This window comes from Mytilus californianus, unplaced genomic scaffold (genome assembly GCF_021869535.1).
Source record: "Mytilus californianus isolate M0D057914Y unplaced genomic scaffold, xbMytCali1.0.p SCAF_12, whole genome shotgun sequence".
Classification (NCBI taxonomy): Eukaryota; Metazoa; Mollusca; class Bivalvia; order Mytilida; family Mytilidae; genus Mytilus; species Mytilus californianus.
The window spans coordinates 24833965-24856833 of record NW_026262604.1 but is presented as its reverse complement, the minus strand read 5'-3'; the positions used below and the strand labels follow the sequence as shown (position 1 = coordinate 24856833).

The window sequence follows — 22869 nt, the reverse complement described above, 5'->3', positions numbered from 1 at the left end:
GAACATGTCATTATAACTTATGAATAATTCAAATCGTAATAATTTGTCACAAGAGAGGCAGTATCTTTGTTCAGTTACGAATGCTATTAATTTGTATCTTTTATTCAACCCTCTCTTGTGTTCTTTTTGCTTCCTTTCTAAATAAAGACAATCGAGTTAAGCCATTTCAATTGATATTTTATAGTGTGTCTTTTTATGTTTAATATTACACTACTGTTAAAACGTTTAAACCCGCTGCATTTTTATGCACCTGTCCTAAGTCAGGAGCCTGATGTTCAGTGGTTGTTGTTTGTTGGTGTGGTTCATAGGTGTTTCTCGTTTCTCGTTTTTTTTATATAGATTAGACCGTTGGTTTTCCTATTTGAATTGTTTTACAATAGTCATTTTGGGGCCCTTTATAGCTTGCTGTTTGTTGTGAGCCAAGACTGCAAGTTGAAGGCTGTACTTTGACCTATAATTGTTCACTTTTTTACACATTGAGACTTGGATGGAGAGTTGTCTCATTGGCACTCATACCTCATCTTCTTATTTCAATCAACATAGAAATCATATAGAGTTTTAGTTTATTTCTTATATTGTGTTCTTACAATACTGTCCCAGGTTATGGTCGAGTTTGGCGCCTACAATAAAATTGAGAATGGAAACGGGAAATGTATCAAACAGACAAAAACCAGATCAAAGAGCAGAAAACAACCCAAGGCCACCAATGGGCCTTCAACACAGCGAGAAAATCCCACACCCGGAGGCGGGCTTCAGCTGGCCCCTAAAACATGACTTTTTTGTTAAACAGCGCCACATTTTTCATGTGCCGGTTACAAGTCAAGATCCTGTTATTCAAAGGTTGTCGTTTGTAGCTGTCCGTCCCATTTATTTTTTCGGTTATTGTTTTGTCATAAATCAGAGCGTTGATTTTCTAGTTTGAATTGTTTATGGATTTAGCTCATTGTTGAAGACAGTAAAGTACGGTGATCTATTAAGAGTAAACTGTTGCTGACATCAACGTCATTTGGACGCTTGTTGATAGTTATCTCATTTGTAATCATACCACCTATCTTTTTTACATTTAACTACTCGTATTACGAGTATTGAAGAAATATTTTTTTTGAAGAAATAACATCTTTATTGCAGAGAACACTAGTAATAAATAATATCATACACAAATGTCAATGTAAAAATGAAATATTCTACAGTATAGCTAAACAATAAATGTGAAACATTTACAGTAATAGTTATACAAAGGTATTTGTTGGAAAACTTTAAGCAAGCGATATCAATGTTTCTGTTACAGTTAAAAGAGCATGTTATGTGTAAATGTGTATTCCATGTGCCATTCAATTTTGCTAAATAGTTGTGTTCGTTTGTTCTTCACTTTAATAGTCCATTTGCCAATTACTGATTTGATTCTGATATTATACACTTTTAACACCAATCACTTCCCAGTTTTACAATATTCATAGACTGGTTCAGTATAAGACAAAATTGGCTTCTGGCCACGAAAAGCATGATAAGTCGAAAGTGATATATTTGCGTTTTAACCAATTTTTAGTGAAAAATAACTACTGGTATCAAAATGTTTAAGCCTAACAAAAATTTAAATGTAATTAAAACACATACACGTAAAATAAATCTTAATGATAAGACATGAAAATTAACGCACAACAAACTGTTTCACACAGAATAAAAACAAAACACCACTATATTAGAAAAAACCAACACACACTACAACGGAAGTAATATGTGATCTATTTGCGTGAGTGAATAAAAACGACTCTATGCAGAACAAAACATTGAAAACATGTGACAGCAACCTCGTATCATAATAATGAAATGTACATGAAAACCTAAATCGTAATTACTAAACTTCCGGTGCCTCATTTTCGGCATTAATCGGCTTTTTGCGCCATGAACCATTTGGATTAGTTTTTGCGCTTGGACCAGTTCCACCAATGAGCGATGATGAATGCGAAAACGGGGAATATTGTTGATAGGGGTTTCTGTTGTAATTTGGTGACCATGGGTAACCTGCAAAATTAAGAGAAATGAAAATTAAAAAAAAGGTTGAATTTGGAGATTGATAAGACAACAAATAAGGGACACAACTCTATTTTTTCCTAGATGTCATTAAATTGAATTTGAAATCCTGCAGTTATCTTGCTTTACCATAACATGAGGCCAAATTGCATAAAAAGACACAAAAAACTCCTAAATTATTGAAATCTATACTTAATGATGAGAATTAGATACATGTACACTCAATAATGGTGATAAACAGTTTTTAACGTACAAAGTTTACATTTTACAACATGAATTGTCTCCCTTTGCCCCGAGAATACATCAATTGGTTTTACGATGTCACGTGATGACCGTGTATATTTAATACATGATGCGAACAACTCTTAGAGTTATCGATCTTAACATTGCCCGATAAAAGACGGCATCTGTCAAATATTCAAAGATACTAATAGCTACTCATGCTTTTTGTATGTTTTTTTTAAGTGCAAACAACTGGCAATATATAGTTATGTCACTTCATTGTCATTATTCGACTTTATCTCGTGTTGATTTATTTGCCTTTTTTTCTTATTTTCTTCGCTTTTTCGTGTACTTATCTTGAATTCTATATGTATATTGAATTATCGCTATTTTATGTATTTTTCCTTTAATCTTTTTTTGTGATAATTTTTTATATCATGCTACTCGCTTGAGATAGAAAATTATCGTCAGAAACTAAGAGCGCACGTGCCGTTGCCAATGTAAAAATTAACGACGTCATAGGCAAAATAGCGATAAACAGATTATCAATGGTCTTTCAAACTCGAGGATGTTTCTCGGCCACATTTCATATCAGGGCTGTCGCCCTTCGATGAGATTGTTACTGAGAAACACCCTCTCGTTTGAAAAACCATCGATAATCTATAAATATCTACGTGGAGACTAATTTTTAAATAAGGAAAATAAAATATATAGAAATTATTGAGTTAGAATGTGTTGATAAACCACGAGGTCCCCTTCAAACTGAATAAATATTTCTAAACATTAAGGTCAAACCTCCATACTACGTCCAAGGTACCCATTGTCCAGACAATATGGTTTGAAGGGAACCTCCATGGTTCACTTTAATTTACACATACATTTGTACATATAACTACCTAAAATCAAATTAATCGATATCTGCTAATCGACGTCTTTGAAATGTTGGTGGTACTTGTGTTGCTGTCGAATGGGCACCTTGAGGAGGACGTTGTGTTGGAGCAGGTGGGGGCCTTTTCCCTATTGGAAGTGGTGTTTTTGCCCTTGGTGGTCGATAAGGGACCCACGGAGGAATTGGTCTATATGTTCGCGCACCTGGTGGGGGAACTCCACGAGAACCAGGATGTGGTGTCTTTGGAGGTGGCATATATGGTGGACGATTTCTGTAGGCACCGATTGGTGGTGGTCCCATTGGTGGTCTCATTGGTCCAAGCTGGGGTCCACGTAGCATTGGTCCGACACCGCAGTTACAGTCACCAGGTGCTCCTTGTTTTCCTGGAATACCTGGAGAACCTGGGCGTCCAACAGTTCCTGGCATACCTGTTTGAATAATTTTTCAAAATAATATAAGTTATTTTTCTAGTCACAATGAATACAGTACCTCATGTTTTTAAAAGAATAATATAGATTATAGTCTACTAGTCTACATGTAATACATTGACTAGTTTAACTACTACTACTTAAACAATTAATACTATCAATATAATTATAATTATTGTATAGCAATGATATATTACGTAAAGAACGTAACTAAAAATTAATGTGTAAAAATGAAATCAATAATATATTGCATTGCTCCAGTGCAAAGTACTGCAAACACAGCTTCAAATTAGTGATGTCATCAGTGACAAAAATATTCAAGCTTTTTTTTTGCAATGAAAGGGATATTTGTGAATAAATCCCTCGTCTGATATATATTCCACTCGCAACTCATGCAATATAAAATTCTTCGTATGACAATATTCTTCCAAATTTATGCAATAACTCTATACTATTGTTATTACTTGCCTCCCTATTGTTAATGATGAAGAAATGATGGATGTTTAAAGTCTAGTGGCACATTTAATGTAATATTAAATGTGAATATGCGATTGCAATATGCAATTGAACCCTTCATTGTACTAGACCGACAGGCTGAGCCGGAGTTTTAATGTGCTAGCTCATAAAGTAGTAGTGCACCTACTCGGACACATTATTCTGACTCCGAGCCGACTCGTCTTTGTTCTTACTCTTGAATGTGGCGTGGCATGTGGAGAAGTAGCAAATACATATGTCAAACCCATGACCTCGCTAACTAGAATGCTACCACGGGACCACCGAGGCGGATTCATGTTGCTGTCTCTGATTATATGATTGGTTTACATCAGTAATGAAACATTTTTGAAAAAGCCATTATGCAGTACGTGTCAACAATCACACATAAAGTATAATAATATGCTGAAATACATGTACTTTTGTCTCGCGTTTAGCCGTTTTCAGCCGATTTCACGGCGATTCATATTCGCGATTTCTAACTTTGTTTGTGAATTCATATTAGAAAAAATTGCTCCAAGTTTGACATATTCGTGACTATTTATTTTTTTCTTATCGCGAAATGCGCAAAATAAATCGTTTGCGAATGTAAGCTGATTAACAGTATATAAAGATATTTTTTGACAAAAGTAATAATACTCTTACCAAGATCTCCATCAAGTCCTTGGCGACCTGGAGGCCCTATAATAATAAAATAAAAGCTCAAGCATTTACAAAAAATTCCTTTCTAGCTCACCTGGCCAAAAGGCCAAGTGAGCTTTTCTCATCAGTTGAAGTCCATCGTCCGTCGTCGTCGTCCGTTAAGTTTCTACAAAAATCTTCTCATCTGAAACTACTTAGCTAAATTTAACCAAACTTGGCCACAATCATTATTGGGGAATCTAGTTTATTAAATATGTCCGATGATCCCGCCTGTCACCAAGATGCCGACATGGCTAAAAATAGAACATGGGGGTAACATGCAAGTTTTGTCTATTTGGCTACCTGCTGTCCATTTATGTCAAAACTTTCAGACGACTTCTTATTGGAGTTATAGCCCTTAAATGTCAATTTTTTATTTTTTTTTAATTTTTGCCTATTATTTTGAAAACTATAAAAGCTACAGAGAAGTTTGTTTCGGAAAAATGATAAGCAAGACAGGATCTACAAAGAAGTCAACAGACGACTCCTTATTGAAGTTATTACTCTTTAATGACGATTTTCACCCTTTTTGCGTTTTTCTCTTATATCTTAACAACTACAATAGATAGCAAGAAACTTTTAATTAGCAAAAATGATCACTAAGTCAAGATATACAAATCAGTCCCCCATGACCAAAATCGTCAGTTGACTCTTCATTGAAGTAATTTCCATTTAATAACGATTTTTGGCCATTTTTGCCTTTTAATTTCAAAACTATAATTGATAAATAGAAACTTTATATAGCAAAAATTACCAGCAAGACAAGATCTACAAAAATGTCAACATTACTGAAATTATCAGTTAACCCTTTGTAGATTTATTGCCTATTTTTGATGATACAGGTGAGCGACACAGGTGAGCGACACTGGATCTTTAGAGCGTCTAGTTATATTTGTATAAAATCATCGAGTTTGTACTTATTAGCAACACGACGGGAGCCACATGTGAAGCAGGATCTGCTAATCCTTGAATCTTTGATCACCCCTCGTTTGTGGTGGGGTTCGTTCTGCTCAGTCTTTAGTATTTTATACTGTCTTGTGGTATTTTTTCGTTTCTTGCCATGACGTTGTTATATAGATATAGGAAGATGTGGTATGATTACAAGATACAAGATTATGAGTTACAATTTATAAAAGTAAACCATTATAGGTCAAGGTACGGCCTTAGTTTATTTTCGACTTATGAGTTTAAATGTCCCTTTGGTGTCTTTCACCTCTCTTTTATAAACATTTTCCTTACTCACATTGTTAATTTAAAAAAAAATGTAAATCATGAATTATTAAAAAAAAGTATATCTAGAGACAAAGATATACTTGGTTTATATGTTTAGGTCCTTTTTGGTCATATAGATCTTTAACTGTTTCGGTTTTTATACATCAATGGTTTTCAAATATTCGCCTTGGAGCATTCCTGATTAAGGTAATTCCGGAGTTTTTACACTCATCTGTAAGTATTACAAACTGAGGAAAGAGGTTTCGTAACATATATTTTGATTAAAACTCTTTAAATTGAAAATATCTAAAATTTTAATCTTTACAATCGACGTTTTGATCCGAGTAAAAATTGCATAAGTTATAGAGTATATGATAACTAATATACGATAGTAGAACTCTTTAACAAATAATTTTATAGACTCTTTATTGAAATTCACGGGGTATAAAACACCTTAGGGCGTTAACTATTTAAATATCAGCTGAACGTTTTAATCACATTCTTTTATTACAAAGAAATTAAGCTTCTCAATGCTGGAAATTAGTGTTTGTCAAACTGCTATATATCCAATGAAATTATTCTTGTAAATTGATGGGTTAAATTTCTGGAAATTTTTATATTTTTGTCAACAGGTCAAAGTAAATATTTTGTTAAAATTATATGAAAATGAAACGAGACAAATCTATTTTAGTCAAAGTGTTAGGTACCCTCTTAATTGAAATTAAATATACTGAACGCATGATTTTAAAAGTTATTATCTCCCTTTACTATGTTTATTTTCTTTATTACTACACAATTTTAAAGCTTCTTATCTCTTGTTCACGATAGTCTAGAATAGCTTTTTTATTTTAAATTGAAATTGTGTGAAATAATAGCGATAATAAGTTTGATCGACTTCATTCAAAGAACCTCTTTTTAGCAAAAGACGACACCAACAAAACCGAAATCAAAGTGTATGGAAAAAAACGAACATAACAATATGCACTAAACTACAAGGAAACATATATATTGAAACGCCATGAACACTGAAAAATACACAGGGTTATCAATGTGATTTTGACAAAATCCACTGTTATAATCTTGAATTTAATCAAACTTTCAAAAATTTCGTGTTCAAGTACACTTCTTCGGCACGTTTATCTGCCTCTTCTAATTTATTCACTACAGTTCTTGTCGATTAAGAGCTTGACATCTTGTGTATACACTTATCTATTGTTAAAGACTACACAGTGACCTCTGATTTTTCTTTATTTTGTGTTTTCAGATTGCTGTGTCATTGACGTCACCAATCCACCTTTATTCATAATCTTGTCCAAAGTATGAAGTTTCAGGATTGTATACTTAGGCCAAAAAAAATAATATATATATAAATTGTTTGATGTTTCTTACCTACCCACCTAAAAAGCGGCCTACCCGAAATATTTTATGACACAAATGTTGGCCAAAAAAAAAATACCTAACTATCTATCCAACCCTACAAGGCGTAGGAAGGCAACATCAAACACAGAAATTTTTAAGGGTGGCCTTATAATGCTTGACATTTACTGTGAATGAATTCGTGATGAAGTGCGTTTGATTGCAGTTGTTCTTGAGTAAGACAGTATTACGAAAGTATAAAACAAAATGCTGGCTTAAGAAAAACAAAAGAAATAGACATTAAAGGTACATTTGTATAATATTAAACAGAACAAAACTCTATGCTAAGTAATGTAGTTATACATAAAGCACCCTTTTTATACGATTTTGAATATAAAACCCAATAAATAAAACCCGAAATATTTTTTTCATCATACAATATATCAGAATATGTAGATATGATGATTGTAGCTGAACATTGATGTTTTATGCACACAAAATTCCTTAATATATGGTCAGCATTTAAAGAAAATCAAAACAGTACACTACTATAATTTTGTTAGTGGAGCTGATATAAAGAATAGAGAATAATGAGCAAAAATTATAAAGAATAGAGAAAAGTGTCTTAAAAGATTAAAGAAAACAGAATTAAAGGACCCCGAATCCACCCTCATATATTATCAACTTTAGTTTAAAGTAAGGATCGCCACTGATTGAAATACTGCCCTACTTTTTTCTACTTGTAATTTTTTATTGCAACTCTAACTTTTTGTTAAAATTTTCAACATAATTTCATATAGAGAAACATTCAGCTTTTTTGTTAAATAATTTTGAAATTCATTTGTTGTCATCCTTAAAAATGTCACCGTTCTCATTTAAGTTTTTTTGATAGTGTAGAAATTTCATTTTCCTAATTTCAATTATTTCTCATGGTATTTGACTACCACATGAACATGTGTCAGCCATTAAAAGACTATGTATAGTCCTTTCAGTTTACCAACTTTGTTCTTGCCAGTTTATAAAAGAAAAAAACGCAAGGTTTACATATCAATGCTATTATCATAATCAATTGTATGTCGATTCAGGGGATTCTGCGGAATTAAACGCATCATTGTACGATCATTTCTGGTTTTGACTACACTTTTGAGGTAAAACAAAATATAATGGGAAAAGATTAAAGGCTTATTTAGGCATGTTTGTCTTTTTGCCAACACCACAATTGACATGTCTGTACTAAATTGTCAAGTCAATTCCGTCCTATTGTTTTATCAATAAATACTATTTTGAGAGAATATCAATTTGTTTGCAAATGCAGGGGCCAGATAATGATTCTGACCACACCATCTTTACACTCAACAACCTGTAGAGTAATCATAATACATTGAAGAATCCTGTTTATATATATATACCATAGTCATATGATTTTGCAATACTTTGTTTAAGAGTGGAGTCCTAAACGCAAATGCCCAACATTAGACTATCGATCTAATAACCCTAATCCTTAAAATGAGCTTGTTGGGAAAGTACATTGCAATTTTTTAACTATGGACATAAATGTCCTAAGCACGACCCGAATATACAGGACATATATATCCTTGGCGCGATAAAAGGGAAAGGGTTGAAGCACACTAGCCTACTTTTTGAATTTTTCAAATTGCTAGCTACGGATCAAGATTATATTTAACATTCAACAGCAATTTAAGCTTCAACTTCCGCTTCTTCAGCAGCTCCTGAGGGTGTTGTAGTTGTTATATTAGCCACTAAAGTTGTCTTAGGAGTTAATCTGTATGGACCCCATTTCATTTGATATGCGTGATTAGTATATTTTGGCATTGCACGATAGGGAACGAAAGAGCTCCAGTGTTTAGCATGAGAGTTTTGTGCTGTGTATCTTTCACGTAAAGCAGGTGTTTTAGGTTTTGATTTACGATATAGATTTGCATACTGGTACTTTTTCTTTTTTATTTCAGAATTAAGCCCTGCAAAATTTGTAATAGACGGGGAGCGAACGTAATTCAAGTTTTTCCTTTCGGGCGGTTTCGTGTTCTGGTAAGAAGTAAAAGGAGAAATTGTCACTGGAGGTAAATAAGGTCTATATGCAGAAGTAAGTTCTGTATGATTGTCTTTCGGAGATGTTTCGCCATTGTTGTCAAAGTAAACTTTCGCCAATGAATTAAAGTTCGTCAAAATGGATGAAGGTTTAGATGTCGGTGGCTGTTGTTGCATCTGGTTGTAGTTTTCTGGTCGTGCCATTTGGTTCATATTCTGATTGACTGTTTGTTGATTCTGTAGTGTGTTGCTTTCCATTCCCACTCCACAGCAAGCACCTGCCGGAAGTAAGACACAGATCAGCAAAACTTACAGAATAAACAAAAAGACCACAGAAATAAAGGTTGTCCCGAAACCACTTAAAACAAGATAAAACACAAATGTGTAGACTCTGTGAGATATGAAGCACAATAATGTTATAAAATTTACAGGTAATGCGCATGCCCTATTTCAACTGTCTTTGACGATGTTCTCCAAAATATATTTTTGTAAAAGTACTGGAGGAAACACTTTTGCTAATATTGCTAATATTTACATTTAACAAAATCTTTTACCAAACCTTTTTTTGATAAAGGTCTTTTCGAAGACTTATTGCGAAAGACATTTGATGAAAAAGTTCAAGTCATAGTTTCTTTTGAAACAATTAAGTATGGTTATCAATTTGAAATTTTATATACGTCAAATAGTTAGAAATTGTACCTTTGTTATTTCAGTCTTGATGTTGAATTTGAAACTTTTTCTTCTTCTTGAAAATACCTCTCATTCAATATCAAACAGAGGCAAATAGAATCATTTAGAAGTTTCATTTTTAAATTTTATTTTTTCCTAAATGAATTAATAAAAAGAATTTCGGATACCATTGTGGTGCATGATAATGAAATCTAAAAAGAAGAACCATGATTGATTTATATGTTTATGAAATAAAAAGGTAAACATAGTAATGAAATCGATGATCAAATCTCACACTTTCAGAGTCATAACAGACATATACAGCATCGGAAATTGTGCAGTTGAGCGAACGAGTTGATTTTGGATCAGATACAATGCATGTATCAACCTTCACACATCCACTAGAAAGGGTTCAAACAAGGAATATGGCAAAACCAGAAACAGTATATGATTGACATTGTGGACAAGTAGTGGTAATCATTGATTTGAAAGGTCACTTGTTAGTTGAAATATTGAGACAACATTTTGATCAATTATTTCAAGTGTGCGGTCGAAGAACTTGTAAAGTTGTTATTACAGTCGTTCATACTTGTTGGAGTAGTTTCCGAGCTAAGTGTCTACTATGTAGCGGTTAGAAAAATCGCACATCTTATCATCTGTCTACATGGAAAAATAGGTTGTTACTACTTAAAAAAGCGACGCTGACATACTCGCGTTTGTCATAGATCTTTGTTTTCAGTTTTTGGATTTTTTAATATCAATAAAATAAAAAATTGTTTTAAGGTAGAAGGGGTGTCTAAATGTTCGACAGATTTTCTTAAACATCTGTAAAAGACTTCTGAGTCAATGTACTTTCAAATTTCAATATAAAAGCTTGGGGTCACGGACCTTGTTTTCTTTCATCAAAATCTGTTGAAATTAATGAAATTACATTGTTTTATTTAGCTTATATTATTATTCTGTTATTTATTTATGTGTTTCTATGTCCTGAGTGTTATTGCGTTTATTTGTACTGCATTCCTGTCACGTAATGTTGTCATTTTAGCGGTATTTTTAACATTGCCATGTAAGCGGGAGGATTGGCTAGCCATAAAACCAGGTTCAACCCACCATTTATTTCTTAAAATGTCCTGTACCAAGTCAGGAATATGGCAGTTGTTATCAAATAGTCCGTTTCTATGTATATTAGCGTTAGTTTTTGTTTCAGTTCAGTGTTTCTGTTGTTCCGTTTTTTTTTCCTCTTATAGTTGATGTGTGTTCCCTCGGTTTTGGTTTGTGACCCGGATTTGTTTTCGCTTAATCGATTTATGACTATTGAACAGCGGTATATTACTGTTGCCTTTATTTATATAGGGGAAACTTTTGATAATATGATTTTTAGATGTTACTGTTGTACATTAAATGATACTTGGTAAAATATGTAATTAGAGACTCTAAAGAGCCTGTGTCGCTCACCTTTTTGTATGTGCATATCAAACAAAGGACACTCTCCAACATTGTAGACAAGAATAGACTTCATGACAAAAATCTCTATTTTGTTGATCTTGTATTGCTGATCTTTTAGTTTGTTTAGTTTTTCTCTATCTTCTTTAGTTTTGCTCAAAACACAAAAGAGGGTAAAAAAAATCCTCATTTAAGGGCAATCACTCCTATGAAGAGTGACAGTCTACTAACTATATCGGCAAAATTTGACTTTTTAATAGATCTTGCCTTGCTGATCATTTTTGTGATTTAAAGTGTTTATTTATCTATTATGATTTAAATCATATAAGGCATTACGGAAAAACAATTTCTCTCTAAATATCATAGTCTTCATGATAATAGGCAAAAATGAAAAAAATGGTAAAATTTGTCATTTATAGGCAATAACTCCTATAAGAGTTTGTCTCACAGTTTTGACGTATAATGGACAATTGGTAGAGCTCATTATTCCGAACATTTTTGCTCCTTTCAGATTTTCACTATTTATAACGGTTCAAAAATAAATAAACAAAACTCGCATTTTACCCCTATGTTCTATTTTTAGCCATGTCGGCCATGTTGGTTGGTAGGCGGGGTCATCGGACAAATTTTTTTAAACTAGATATCCTAATAATGATTGTGGCCAAGTTTGGTCAAATTTGTCTCAGTAGTTTTAGAGGAGAAGATTTTTGTAAAAGATAACAAAAATTTTCAAAAAATTGACTATAAAGAGCAATAACTCCCTAAGGGGTGGATTGACCATTTTGGTCATTAGGACTTATTTATAGATCTTACTTTGCTGAACATTATTGCTGTTTACAGTTTATCTCTATCTATAATAATATTCAAGGTAATAACCAAAAACTGCAAAGTTTCCTTAAAAAAACCAATTCAGGGGCAGCAACCCAACTACGGGCTGTCTGATTTGTCTGAAAATTTCAGGGCAGATAGATCTTAACCTGATGAACATTTTAATGGCTGTCAGATTTGCTCTAAATGCTTTAGTTTCAGAGATATAAGCCAAAATCTGCATTTTACCCGTATGTTCTTTTTTTAGCCATGTCGGCCATGTTGGTTGGTGGGCGAGGTCATCGGACACATTTTTTAAACAATATACCATAATAATGATTGTGGCTAAGTTTGGTTAAATTTGTCTCAGTAGTTTCAGAGGAGAGGATTTTTGTAAAAGACTACAAAAATTTACAAAAAATTGTTAAAATTGGCTATAAAGGGCAATAACTCCTTAAGGGGGCAATTGACCATTTTGGTCATTGGACTTATTTGTAGATCTTACTTTGCTGTATATTATTGCTAATAGTTTATCTCTATCTATAATAATATTGAAAATAATAGCCTAAAACTGCAAAATTTTCTTAAAATTGCCAATTCAGGGGCGGCAACCCCACAACGGGTTGTTTGATTTGTCTGAAAATTTCAGGGCAGATAGATCTTGAACTGATGAACAATTTTATCCGAGTCAGGTTTGCTCTAAATGCTTTGGTTTCAGAGATATTAGCCAAAATCTACATTTTACCCATATGTTCTATTTTTAGCCATGGCGGCCATCTTGGTTGGCGTACAGGGTCATTGGACAAATTTTTAAACTAGATACCCCGATGATGATTGTGTCCAAGTTTGGTTAAATTTAGTCCAGTTTTTTCAGAGGAGAAGACTTTTGTAAAAGTTAACGATGATGACGACGGACGACGGACGCCAAGTGATGAGAAAAGCTCTCTTGGCCTTTTAGGCCAGGTGAGCTAAAAAAAAAGTTTGTTTGCAACATGCCCAGAAGGTTTGTTCAGAAAATGACACCCAATCTACCTTAAAATGAGTTGCTGTGTTGCAATGATGGCCATGTGTCTTCCTCTTTCATTTTTCAATAAAAAATAAACGAATCCTTACCTGGTGCACCTATTCTTCCTACAATGAAAGAAAATGATTTGTTCAGCATAATGTTAAAAAATTATTGAAACAAGTAAACGTAGATGTATGATTTATATACTGTAGAATTGATGAGAATTTACTTATTACAGCATCATTTATGCTTGCTTAAAGCTCCCCGAGCCAGCCCAGTAGCTAGCACATCTGTGATAACATGATCATCATTGATATGGTCATATTTATAATTTAACAATTTACAAACTGTTCCAAATACTTAGGACTTTCCACCCTATAAAAATATTTCCTAAACTGTCCTCAATGCTTCTTAACTTCGTATTTGGCCTTAAATTGTTTGATTCGAGCGTCACTGATGAGTCTTATCTAGACGAACAGCGCTTCTGGCATATACAATTATATGTCTGGTAACTATGATGAGTTTTCTTACAGTCACATAAATAACATAAACGAGATTGTTCCACGTTTAAAAAAAACACCGTTTATTGTAACTTACCTGGAGGTCCTATTGGTCCCATTCTGCCACCTGGTCCTCTCATCCCATAGGCACCTTTAGGACCTATTTGAGAATGATCAACATTAGCATGCATATGTTCAGTTTTGAGTACATTGTACGTCTTGTTTAAATGTAGAGAAAAAAAAAGAAATTCAAAACATTTACGTAAATATAATAACATTCATCTGCAAAATATTTTATTATTCCATCATACTTATGAATAAATACATAAATAAATATAAATAATTGCAATATATTATTTAGAGCTCTCAGCCATTTTATGAACGTTACTATGTGGCTACATAATACTGCATTTCTATTGTTTACATTTATTACAAATGTATAATATATATATATGTATCATACTAGTTTCAGATTTGTAGTGCTCGAGGTTACGTAAGTCTGTATTTACCGTCATTAGACCAAACGATTAAGAAGTCAAATATTGTACTTAAATTACCTCAGCGTATCAATACCTATGATTACTGCAATCACAAACATATCGTACTAAGTGAAACATATGACATTTGTGTACCTATTGCACTATGAATGATAGAATAAATGAGTTAAATATGATTAATTCGTGATTTAATCACTCCTAATGTTTAATAATTTTCTAGGAAATTGAAAAAGCGAAGGAGAATCAATTAGATGTTACATATTAAATAATTGTCAAAACAAATTAAGTAAAACGAAACTACACGCCTGTTATTATATTAAACTTAAATTGATTGTTCAGAAAACAGTAAAGTAGTCGGAATATGATATAAACATGTTACATAAATATTTGGCTGTTTGGTTAAACATATTAAATAAATCTAAGTTACACGTCTGCTATATCATAAAGCTTAAAATGATTGTTAAGAAAACAATAAAGATGTAGGAGTATGATATAAACAAATTTACTGAAAAAGTACAGCTGCAGTAAATGATTAAGTTTCAAACAGGGAATTATAATGCCACGGTTTGTACCTCTTAATTGTGTTACAAGATATACCCAATATGAGTTTTTATAATAAATTTGTTGGCTGCGTCCGGGATGAATGTCGGGGAAATTAAGACTACCACTAGAAAATGAGGGTATACTGGAAAGGAAGTATTGGCTGGCCACCTACAAACCACTCAAACAGTTGTTGAAAGGGTTCTTAACGTGCTGAGGACATGGCAATCTCTCTACAAGAGGCATCGAATTTAAGGATGTTTGCTACTCTGTTTTAAAATAACAAGCTTTCAAAAAGACTGTTCTAAATTCATAGTATATATATAAAGGAACCAAAAAAGCATAAAAAAATGAAGGGTCCGTGTGCTTGTTTTTGAGATATAAGCCATTGAAAATTTGGCGGGAAATAATTCTCTCTAGATTTTTCATACATTTAACATTGGCACCTTTTTTCTTTCAAAAACGATGAAAAAATAACAAGGATTTTATAAGATTTTCAAATATGGCTTTTCAAACTATGTGTATTAAAATCATGAAAAGAAAAGTAGGGGTTAGTGGGCAAAATTTTTTAATGGTGATACATGGATAAAACGAGAAGATTCCAAAAATCTGGCAAAAAAATCAAAAACAAGAGGAGCAAACATCCTTAACGTTTCCATTCTGACAAGACGTGGCTGCGAACTTCTACATCACACACAGCAAAACGGACGCCCCACTATGGCATGGGATTTACTGTCGATTGGAACAAGAACCAAGTGACAATATTTCTATTCCATAGTCATCCTTGGGTGTTCTCCGGTTTTGACAATACTTTTGGGCTACTTTTCAACGTTTCTAATAGGTTTGAGAATTGTTTATATGTATATATATTATGTTGACCTCGCGTATCACTGTAAAGGCATTAATTGTCAAAATGCGTATATGGTGCAGTAAAATTGTTACTGTTTCATGTTATAAGAATTACCGGGTCGATAGCTTTGCTGGAAGATTGATGTTCTCAAGAGCAGGATTGTTCAGTACATCGTACCTTTTACAATTTTTATTATAAGAAGTGAATAAAATAATTTACCCATTAGTCCAGGCTTTCCTCCATAACCTTGAGGTCCTGAAATATAACAAAAGAAATTGAAAACTAGAAAAAATCTCCTATGAACAGAAAGTTTCAAAGAAAGTGGATGGATGGATGTCGTGTTAACATAATTAATTTACTTTACCTCTAATCGACGTGTGTTAACGAGATACAATATAAAAATTTAAATTATTCTTGCCATATTTCTTTTTTTTTAAATGTTCATGCATATTTTTTTCTAAAAGTTTATCATAACCTTTATTAATGATTCTGCTGCTTTGTTATCGACATTGTAATCAAATTGATTTTTTTTTCGTTTAGATTTGTTTTTCTCTTCACTAAGTGGCATATTTATTATTCCTTCACACGTTGCGTACACGAATAGATATGATTTTTGTTGATATAACAAAGTTACCAGACCTGGTACTTTTTAGGGACTATTGTGTAAAGTGCGACACAAGGTGGACAATTATTCAAATTAAAAATAATCAATAACCAAGTCAAGTCTACATGACTTTGAATGTAAATACTTGTTATCTAATAACTTCTTTTACGTACCTCGTAAGCCCATATCCCCTTTGTCACCTGAAAGATAAATCAACCAAGCTTTCATATATATTCACAATTACAATGTGGTTTTGTTCAACTGTTCATCGACTGATTGATTAATCGGTTTTCTTGAAACGTTCATTGTCAGGTATGACATGCGTGAGGATCTGGGAAAAGGGTGGGAGGGGGAGTCCTTCACATCTGTATTATTTAACTTTTATGTCATGTTTGTGTATTCCTTATATGTTTTGTCCGTTATTTTTTATTACTTATTTTTCTTGCCATTTATTCTGCACATTTTATCCATTATTCTCTATTCTGTAAACCCCATCCAGACCCTGATGGATATCAGGGTGATAACAATTAAATGTTAAGGCTATAAACTATCATTCTACCCCTGGAATATATTACCTTAATAAATGCTCGTCCAATCGAATAACTTGAATTTGCCTTCTTAGTTTCATAGTACAAGCTTTTCCCATGTACTAAGTAATTATTCATGAATGACCAAAATTTCATTGCATCGTAATCAAGATATTTTAAAACAAATGACCACTGGCTATAAATTCTGCTATTACAGTCTTTGGTTTGAAAAAAATATTTGTGATAATTGCTTTTATTTATTTTTTTTATTTTAGTTTCCTTTATTTAAATAAAGAATATTACATTTTTTCCTTAATACCTTGATTAGAGTACATCATCAATGCAATTACTATGTACACAAAAACGTATGTACTATGAAACCCTGTCAAGGGAAATTAAGGTAACTTGGTTAGCGACATTCCGTTTTGAATTTTCCTCGGAGTTCAGTATTTTTGTGATTTTATTTTTTGAAAATGATTTTTTTTTAATTTCTTAGGGAACTGGATCCTTTTCATCGTGAAATAAAAAGGGAAAGTGCCACCTTTATCTATATTCCAATAAAGCTTGTAGTTTTTACTTTGAAAACAAACTGTGATCTTTGATCTATTGGTAGTTGCTTTTTAATGCCTATTCGCTAGAAAATCTATGAGCACATATATCGATATTTATTATAGCTTTATTTGTACTGTGAAATTGAAAAATAATGTTTTCAAAGCATGTGAAGCTCCCACTGCAATTTAATAATATATATATTTGCTTTTCGTCAATTGATTTTGTCATCTTACCATGTAAAGAAGTGCATGTAGAAAGACACCGCTTTATATCAATATACATACTTACACCAGCAGCTACATTTATTTTATTCTGTAGTGAAGCCCTTTTTAAATATTTGTTTTATGAGATTGACTCATAAGCCTCTATTTTCCCAATTCGTGTTTGCTGCATTTATAAACTCATGATAGTGTTAATCACTGTCACAAATTGAACAAATATGAAAGCTATGATACAAGTGAGTAAATTTACACAACATAAACTCCGTTTTACAAACACTTGTTATATAAGTAGTCACCCAAAATAAATCAAAAGATCAACTAAAAGATTACTTGAGTTGTAGATATGTGCTAAATTGGATTGTCTTTGAAAATGTATATACTATGAAATAAAGTGCTCGGAGCAAGCCTCTTGCTCTTAATTTCATAGTACATACCTAGACATAGCTGTATTTAGCAAAATATTTCGGATTTTGGGGTTCTCACTGTTCATTGCGTCACTGATGAGATTTTGTAGACGAAACGCTCATCTGGCGTAGCAAACTTTAAGCCTGGTAACTATGACGAGTTTATTTGTTGGAGATTGATCCGCCACGTCGGTGTGTAAATGTCTCAGCTCATAAGTTAACAGTCCACATAAAGACAGAAATGTCAGATAGAAGTGAAACTATTTTCATGGTATGAATGGTTTGGAGTTCATATAGCCAATATATGTCACATTGTTCCTTAGGTGTTCAAATATTTTTACATCCTAGTCTGATGAAGGTAAATCTAGAAAAGTCCGCTCAACGCACCAAACGCAAACAGTGTTATTTTCATTTTTCATACTATTTTGAGTCATAAAAAATTTGATGGTTTAACCATTATATTGCCTTCGCTTTCATTTTGAGCATCGACCAACTGGATTGCCATATAAAATATCTCCAATCATTCAAAAGAAGTTTTTTGTAATCTTTTTCCTCGACAGTATATAAATAATAGCTATAGCTACAGTGTAAATTATCCTACCTTTTGGACCCGGTGGACCTGCAAGAAGATTTAACAAACATAGCTTAGCTGTTAACAAATAAAGATACAAAAAGTGAATTAGGAATTGACTAACCAATATGTCTGTCATGAACACACTAACTTTTATCATACAAATTTAGATATTTTGTAATGCAAAATTTTCAACTGAAATAGTGTAAGTCTTAAGGCAGTTATAAAGAAAGTGTGTCAATACACAAATTAAAAGCTTTAATTTTTTTTCTATGAATTCGAATTTGCTCGTTTTAACAAATCTTTAGTCTTAAAAAATATAAATACATAGCTGTGAAGTCTTATAAGTCACAAATGAGTCTTTTGTAGACGAAACGCGCGTCTGGCGTACGATACTGTCTATGATGAGTTTATTTTTATAAACAAATTGTTGGCCTATGTTTCTAATATTTGAATTACAGAATTATGTAAAAAATAAATAAATACACGTAAACATTTTAAAACCATTACCTGAAGCTCCTGGTGGTCCCGGTGCCCCTACAAATCAAAGAGTGGCATCTATAAATTGAGGACTATTAAGCTGAAAGGGTTTAAACCGTCATAGTAGAACATTGATTATTACATGACTTGCACCTGTAGTGGGTTGTTTGAAATTCACATGCTCACATGACATGCACAGACCAATAACAAGTATTTGTGACTAGGCTGTGTCAGAGAAACGTTTTTCCCCTTATTCTATATACTTTCACTGATCACACCCATAACGTCTTCTTCTAAAGTTCGGCTATATACAGTAAAAATAGTTTAATAACATACTATTCCAATTTTTATTGGCTTAAACTTTTTAAAAAAGTTTTTCGCTATCTACTATAGTTTTACCCTAAAACACAAACAATGGGTAACACATCGTCATTCTAGGAGGATGACTCCTATAAGAAATTTTCTGACAATTTCTTCTTTGTTGACCAATTTGTAGGTAAATAATTTTTTCGCTGCGTAAAGTTTCTCTCGATCTTTCAATGCTTTTGCCCAAGACTTAGAAAAGGTAAACATTTGCATCCTATGAGGACAATTTAGACCGTGTTGAGGTTTTGTAGATCTTGTGTTGTTGATCATAGTTGCACGAACAATATCAATTTCAAAATAATAGCCAAAAACTAAAATTATTGGTAAAATAATGCCATTGTAGGGCAATAACTCCTATAAGGAGTAGACTAACTATTTAAGATATATTGACCAATTTGCAGATCTTGTTTTGCAGATTATTTTAGCAGTTTTCAGTTTTATCTATGATATTTTATTTTAAAATGTAAACAAGGGGTAAAATAATATTTTAAGAGGTATAATTCCTAATTGAATTTGGTTGAATATTTCAGCTGTGTTAATCAAGCTTGTTATAAAAAGTTTTTCTCTGTCAATAGTATCATGATATTAAGCAAAGACACAAAAAAATTGATGAAAATCGTTATTTAAGAGAAATAACTCCTATACGGAGTTGTTTGACAATTTCGGTCATGTTGAATGTGTGGATGATCATATCTGACCTTAATCTGGCGTTCTATGTATTATAGTTTTCAAGATAAGAGGAAAAAAACAAAAGAAAAAAAAGTAAAAATCGGCTTTTAAGGACAAATGAGTTGTCTTACCAATTTAGAAAACAAACAAATATAGTTATATTTTGTTTAATGTCTTGTTAATTAGTGAGAGTTGAAGTAATATGATAATATCTTTAAGACCATTTTTAAAATTGTACATGTGTGTAATCCTCCTTGATTGTTTTCTGTCTTTATGTAAAAAAAAACCCTAAAAAACAAAAACAAAAACCCCCCAAAAAAAACCATACACCTGAGCATGTTATGTATAAATCAATGTAAGGTTCCGAAGAATATTTACCCACTATAATGACTGTCTTAAAACATACAGTCGATGTCATATAAACGTTTGGATTTAAGGAATGTGACCTAAACTAATATTATCAATATAAAATATCTTTACTCGCAATCATTAATCAAAACGTCAGCGTGCCACAAATGCATCCTTTTCGATATTTTTTAAGTGAGCGGTTTACAAGTGAGAGGCTTAGCTAGCTATAAAACCAGGTTTAATCCACCATTTTCTACATAAGGAACCAGTTGTTTTCCATTCGTTTGATGTGTTTGAGCTTTTGATTTTGCCATTTGATGAGGGACTGTTCGTTTTGAATTTTCCTTGGAGTTCGGTATTTTCGTTATTTTTACTTTTTATAAAGTTTTGTGCGGTGTTGAACCTTGCGAAATCATAGTTTCATATAGTATTAAGCACTGTTGGAGCAACTTATATCATTGTAGCATTTTGACGCTAGTTCGCATTTTCATTCGTTTCGTTTTCTGTGTTCGCTTGTGATTATTTTTGTTATAATGTAAATATAGAAATAAGAAGATGTGGTATGATTATAAATCTGTTTTCCTTTTTAGAACGGTTCGCTATTTTAGAACTTTGTATTGTCTGTACCAAACAAAATGTTTTTAGAAAGCCCGTTAGCCTATTTTTTTGTTTATTATCTAATTTTTATAAATTTACCTTGAACGATATCTTGTGGTCCCGATTTTCCAGCTCCTTGAAACAAAAAAAAATGTTTAGAATATTTTGACGCACCTGATAACCAACAAAATCTATTAAATGTTTTTTTTTTATATATATAAAGGTTAATTTCGTAACAAAATCCTGCAAAAGTTTCAATGATTGATCTGGTTACTAACTATTGAAAGAGAGATTGAAGATACCAAAGGGATATTAAAAATAACTCACAAGTAAATGACAAAATAACAACGCCATGACCAAAAAAAAAACGAAAATCAACCAAAGGACGGACAACAGTATACAAAACACAACTAAAGACTGAGCACGCCAAATTGGAGTTTAATTTTTCTACAGTTCACGTTATAAACAGAAGTTTTTGGTTTTATCAGACAATGGAATATTAAATTAAATGTTGGTAATATGCAAAGATTACACCCTATGTTGTTTTAAACGTCGCTCTGCAAAACCCTCACCGCAAGTATATCGCGTTACAAACACCATAAATAGAGGCCTTTAATTGCTAAACTGCAATACTCTTAATATATTTTACGGGCATCATCAATACATTGATGACCGCTACGGAATATACATGTCAAGCAGACCGCAGATACATTCCTATCGCCGTGACTAAAGTTGAGCCCTAGTTTCCGTAATAATTTACATCTATATTACCAAATACAACATATCTATTCACTTCTATGTAACGAGCAATAAGATGGGTTCCACTGGTAGACCTGGGTTGTCTTACCCTTCATGATTTCCTGTTTTATTTCTGTTATTTAGAGGGGCTCGTGTTACTTATTTTTAATTTGATGTGTGGTAAACAGTAGACTGATGTTCGCCTTTCAGACATTTCTTCTTTTTGTCTATGTTATTATATATTTGTTTTCGATTTGTAATTTATTTATTCACCCTCGGGGTCTTCAGAATGTTTTAGTTGTTGCTATTATACATTAAAAATGTTAATGAGTAAACAATAAAAGCACGATAACGATTAACCAGCTAGTCGGAAGAAGCGCTGAGTATTTTAATTTTAAAACCTGTAAAATAGTGACAAAGAAAATTTTGCAACTGACGATTATAGAAACATCATTCAAGCATACATAAATCCCACCTCACTCGAATTCGCCGTTTCAGAATATGATGCATTCTGGGTAATATTTTCAAAGCGTAAGCCAAAACGTTGTAATTGGCTGACAACATCCTAAACATTGGAATTTCAACATAGGACGTGACGTTATTTACATTTTGGTTTACGAACAACGAAATTACCTATAGTCATTTTAGATTCTAAAGCGGCAATCTAGAACAGTATTAACATATTAAAAGGTCACTTATAAAGATAACTTACCAGGTGGACCAGCTGGGCCCTCGGGCCCGATTTGACCTGCAAGTATAGAGCAGATAGTTTCATAATAGTTTCAACATCAAACAACATTAATACAGTTAGATGGTTATCGTTCATTCAAAAATGTCACTCATTATTTATAGCAGTTTCCAAAGCCGCAGTTAAGAGATATGTTATGCAGGTGTTTGCACAACACTAGTTAGTAAAATTGTTAGTGATCTCCTAGTACATCTATATATTCACCATTGTAATTTTATTTGTTTGTATGTTTTTTCTAACTTGTCTTTTTATTTGATTGCATATATGCTTAAGTATTTTATTTGTTGTCTGTTTACTTTCTTCGTATTTGGTGTGTCTTTTTTATTAACTGTTTTAATGTCCTGATTTTAGGTTCTTTATGTTGAATCTGTC

General features: G+C 32.5%; 1 protein-coding gene across 3 annotated transcripts in view; it reads right to left on the bottom strand.

The window, feature by feature from the left end:
* Positions 1-1106: 1106 nt before the first annotated feature.
* LOC127721570 (collagen alpha-1(I) chain-like) overlaps positions 1107-22869 on the bottom strand; it is a 71802-nt gene continuing 50039 nt past the window's right edge. The window contains exons 31-41 of one of the 3 annotated variants that reach the window (XM_052228340.1): positions 22462-22497; positions 21111-21146; positions 19062-19088; positions 18582-18599; positions 16450-16476; positions 15892-15927; positions 13883-13945; positions 13393-13410; positions 4708-4743; positions 3346-3570; positions 1107-2022 (exon numbers count right to left, since the gene is read on the bottom strand). In XM_052228340.1, the coding sequence (XP_052084300.1) occupies positions 1856-2022; positions 3346-3570; positions 4708-4743; positions 13393-13410; positions 13883-13945; positions 15892-15927; positions 16450-16476; positions 18582-18599; positions 19062-19088; positions 21111-21146; positions 22462-22497 (689 nt within the window). In that variant the 3' untranslated portion in view covers positions 1107-1855. Of the gene's footprint in view, positions 2023-3149; positions 3571-4707; positions 4744-7661; positions 9639-13392; positions 13411-13882; positions 13946-15891; positions 15928-16449; positions 16477-18581; positions 18600-19061; positions 19089-21110; positions 21147-22461; positions 22498-22869 lie in introns of those variants that run through there. The other 2 variants (XM_052228339.1, XM_052228337.1) reach the window with 2 other exon arrangements.